At 45.9% G+C, this 5000-nt stretch overlaps 1 protein-coding gene across 1 annotated transcript in view; it reads right to left on the reverse strand.

Moving 5' to 3' along the window:
• Positions 1 to 5000, reverse strand: part of LOC134439801 (tight junction protein ZO-1-like) — a 175958-nt gene that overhangs the window by 25669 nt on the left and 145289 nt on the right. The window contains exon 22 of the mRNA XM_063189708.1: positions 168 to 629. Within this exon, the coding sequence (XP_063045778.1) occupies positions 168 to 629 (462 nt within the window). The remainder of the gene's footprint in view (positions 1 to 167; positions 630 to 5000) is intronic.

Consider the following 5000-nt stretch of genomic DNA (forward strand, 5'->3'; position numbering starts at 1 on the left):
GGGGTGGCAGCAGAGTGACAGGTGTTTTGGGCGGAAGTGAGGAGGTGGTGGTGGTGGGGGGGGGGGGAGAGAAAGGGGGGGCAAGTCCAACCGAACCAAGTCGAGCCGAACTGACAACCCCGACAGCCGACGCGACGTGACGTAGCAGACCGGAAAGGAGGAGGTACCTTTGGCTCCGCCCCGGAAGCCATGGTGGGTGTGGCTGCCTCTGATTGGCTGAGCTCTGGGACCTGGGGCGGGGCTAGCGCAAGCTCTGGGGCAGGGCTGTTCCTTATTGGCCCAGCAGCAGCAGCAGCAGCAGGAGGAGCCGCAGCCTCTGATTGGTTGAGGCTGGAGGTGGAGTTGGAGTTGGAGATGGTGGTGGCGGTGGTGGTGGTGGTGATGGGGAGGGGGGGCTCTGTGGAGGTAGAGGTGGAGGAGGGGGGTTCCGGGGTGGAGGAGGTGTTGGTGGTGGTGGTGGTATTGGCTGGGGTGGTGGTGGCCAGGTCGGCGCCTGCAGTTGCGATTGGCTCAACAGCAGGTGGCGCCACCTCGACCTCAGGAGCAGGAGCATCGGCAGCATCATCAGCATCAGCAACAGGTGGAGGAGTAGGAGAAGGTGCTGGCTCAGGATCAGCAGCCTCTGCTGCCTGTGAACGGGGGTCAGGGTTCAAGACACGTTTAAAACACACACCATGGCACAAGCACACACACGTAGTACTACAGTATGTATAGAAACACACACACACACGCATGCACGCACGTATGCACGGATGTGCACGAATGTGCACAAACACACTAACACACAGCTGCGAGCTTCACCGACAGCACACACACCGAAACCGATTTCAAACATACTGTAGACACACAAACCTCATTTTGGACCACGGAATCATTCAGACCTCAGCAAACACACTTTGAATGGTAAAATCAACCAGTCTGACATGTTTGAGTTATGGCAATAATAGCTCTTCCACATCAGACCCACGTTCTAACAACTATCCCTGACATATTTAGCGATACGTTTCCAGTTTTGCAAACTAGCATTACACTGTGAAACATTGCAAGCCAGTTAAAAGTAACAAGGTAAGGTGCCCTGCTGCCTTATATTTGTAAGTTAACTCAACTCAAGGCTTAACTCAACTTGAGGCTTTCTCAAGTTGAGTTAACTTACAAACTTAAGGCAGCAGGGCAACTTACTTTTTTACGTTTAACTGGCTGCAATGTTTTCAGTTTTCCAAACTAGCATTAGGCTACGAGGGCAAAAGAACTACAAAAGTGAAAGCCCAACTGGGAAACGCCAACTCCCATGATTGTCATTGTGACACAGCACTCCACAGTGCACAAGTGAACACTGCACAAAACGAAATTGCATTTATAACCTCACCCATGCAAGGAGGCAGCCCCCAAAAGCGCCCGGATTTCTAACAAATTCGATTCACTTTAAAGGGTGACACAATAAGATAGTCTACGTAAGGCAAAAAGGAAAATGAGCTTCTTGTAAAAATACATAACGATAACATTACAATAACATGAGTGAGAGATGCCAAGGTGATAAGGAATGAGACAATTACACAACACAAAAGACAAACCGTGTATATGTGTACGTGATACTGTGATATGTGGCTCAGCCGTGTCCAAATGGGTCAGCTGTGGCCAAGTGGTTAAGGAGATGGGCTTTAGGTCAGAGAGATTCAGGTTCGAATCCCACCCTTCCACTCCCTACACCACCAGCCATGGCTGAGGTGCCCATGAGCAAGGCACTTAGCCCCACACACTGCTCCAGGGACTGTAACCGACACCGTGTACATAACTGTGAGTTGCTTTGGATAAAAGCATCATCTAAGTGTAATGTAATGTAAGGGTCAGTAGCGCCCCCTGTATGCATAGTACATATCTCTTACATTCTTTGCCTATTCCCTTTCCTTGTAGGGACAAATCCATTTTCACTTTCCCCTCTCATCCCCCACACCTTCACACAGAGGCGGTTCTAGGTCCAGGTGGGGCCCCAAGCGAAAATGCCAAAGAATGAACATTTGCACCAAAATCACCACTACAGTATTAAAATATGGGCTGTTATTCACTATCTAGGGGCTTGGGAGCCCAAGCGGCTGCCTGCCTTGCCTAGTGGCAAGATGCGCCTCTGCCTTCACAGATGGTAGACCACTTAGCCTGAAAGCAACCCAAAAAGGGGTCAAAACATTTCTCTTTGACACGAGGAAAGAAATTGATAACTTTGTTGAACACGGTTACATGGCGCTAGTCAGACATGCCGCTAATCCGACAATGATGTCTATTGTCTGAAGAATACCGGCACGTTTCCCACCGAAATCTGCCATTTCTGTGGTTTGTGCTACGTTGCTCAGGTTGTATCAGTTTAGGGAGAGTGCATGCTCTTACCCTATTCCCCCCCCCGTTAAACACTGTTGTGGACAATGCATTTTACACCGAAATCACGAAGTGTGCGGGAGTTTTTGCATGTTTTTCTGATGAGTGACCCGTGGGCTATCGCCGACGCACCTGCCAGCTGAGGTGTGCGAAAAAAATGACAAGTTTAATTTTCAAAGACTAAACAACGACACAGGAGTTGCATTGGGTAATTTAGACTGCTTGCTCTTTAATACAACTACTTTTACACATACATCCTTTCATATACTTATGACATCACTAATATATTGATTCAGCACATTAGACAACTAACTCCTAGGAATGTACTGTAGGCATACGTACACCGTGATGGCTGAGATAGATTACAATTACAGCACTACGATTTAGTAACATGGCTATTACCCATCATGCACTGCAACACTGGATACTTCCTGGTAGCATAGACGTATATATGGTACGCATATATTGTATATATATATATATATGTCTATGGTTGGTACATCTTTGGGTGGAAATTTAAAGGAACAATAGTAGCAGCTGTCACATTCCACTAACAGTGATAACAGACACTGGGGGTGCGTTCCAATATGCAACCTTGCGTCCTCCACTTGTGCTTGTGACCTCGCCCCGCCTCCTGGCCCCTTCTCCATGGAGAAAACAATTAAGTTTCCCAGCTGCCAGCCTAGCCACAACAACTTTTAGGGGACTGTTTTTCATTCACCATCCCATTTGCAAATGAGAAAATGACTTTACAATTGAGCTTTTACAAGATATTGAAATATAATGCTGTTGTCAGTGATGTCATCATAACATATTACTTCCTGGTACGAGGCCACAAGCACAAGTGGAGGAAGCAAGGCCACATATTGGAACGCACCCTGGTTCACGGCTAAGGAGGGAAGGTAAGGCCTTGACTTTGGCCTGGATTCAGCCAACGCCAAGGGCTAAACATCTGGCCGCTCCTAAACCCGAGCTATAGTCTAACGACCGCATAGCCAAACCTGAGTCAATTCTCGACCAAAACCAAGAACAAAGCAGGTATGCGTCAAACTCAGGCCAAATCTGACCAAACCAATAACAGACCGGCACCAAAATTGGCACTAAAAACAAGAACGGATCGGCACCACAAACCAAGTCCACAATTGGGCTAAACCTGGACCAAACCAAGACCAGATCAAGGCTAAATGAAGGATCACATTTGACCCGGTTTTAAGGTCCATGTCTCACAGTCAATGTCCACTGTTTTAGCATAGTAGGAGTTTTATACAGGCACTAGGGGGATAATTCACAGGTACATCATGGACATCATTGGGATAAATGAAAAGCAACCAAGGCACACGCACGCACGCGCGCACGCATACATACACTACACACACACGATAACAGCAAGTCAGGGCTACTAAGGAGTTCACGTAGGCATCGATTATAGCTTTGTTTTTGGCTTAAATATTGAATATCATTACCTGGTTCTTCATATATACTTAGCTTTCAGACATGAAATGCTGATGATAAATTAATACCACACACTCACACACTTGTGTAACTCACACACACACATACACAACAATGAACGTGGCAGAGGTTATCATACTCATGTAAATATCACATTTTCCACATACAATTTAGATATAATAATATATACTATCTCGGTAACACTTTACTTTGACGCCGGCATCATATGTATGATATTACAGTATCATAACGCCGTCATGGATGTGTCATAAACATTATGTCAATGTCATATACATTTCATGATATATGCTGACTTTGTCATTAAGTGACATTCGGCCATGGTAAAGACAGACCGAACAATGTCAACTTTTCATGACCATAAAGCATTTATGACATTGACATCATGTTAATGACTCGTCCATGACTGTGTCATGACACTGTTTTGACACTGCTATGACACTGTTATGTCATACGTATGACACCGGCATCAAGTTAAGTATAACCGCTATTTCAAATATATTTAGCTATACCATAGCTAGCTGTGCGTTTATGGGTTCTGATCTCTTGTCTCCGTTGCTATGCGACATAGTGATTACCCACAATGCATTAGAGTGTAATAATGCTGTTAGTACGCATCTCTGCACCTCACTAGTGTAATGGCACGTAAATACGGACGTCAGTTATATTAGTACTGTGAGTAGCTGATCACTGATCACTGACAGATGAGTCAGATCTCTGTAATGCAATCTGTAATTTTACAATTAGTACACAGTATGTTTTTAGCCAGTGTTAATTCGACACTCAGAGAGTTCAGATTAACACTCAATCTGTTGTTTTCTACTCTCTGAGTGTTGAATAAGATACTGTACCATTTCTGGAAATAATCTCATTGTGCACCTCCCCTTGCGTTAAATAAATTAGTTTTACCTTCCTACTGGGGCGGTGGTGGTTCAGGTGGTACAGGGGCCGTTTGGGCAACCAGAAGTTTGCAGGTTCGAGCCCCACTCTGCCTGACCCCATCAATGTATCCTTGAGCAAGATACTTAACCCCAAGTTGCTCCTGTTGGCAGGGTGGTGCCCTGGGTGGCAGCCACTGCCACCGGTGTGTGAATGGGTGAATGTGAGGCATACAATGTAAAGCGCTTTGAGTGCTCTGAGGAATGGAAAGACGCTATATAAAT

This window comes from Engraulis encrasicolus, chromosome 23 (assembly GCF_034702125.1).
Source record: "Engraulis encrasicolus isolate BLACKSEA-1 chromosome 23, IST_EnEncr_1.0, whole genome shotgun sequence".
Lineage (NCBI taxonomy): Eukaryota > Metazoa > Chordata > Actinopteri > Clupeiformes > Engraulidae > Engraulis > Engraulis encrasicolus.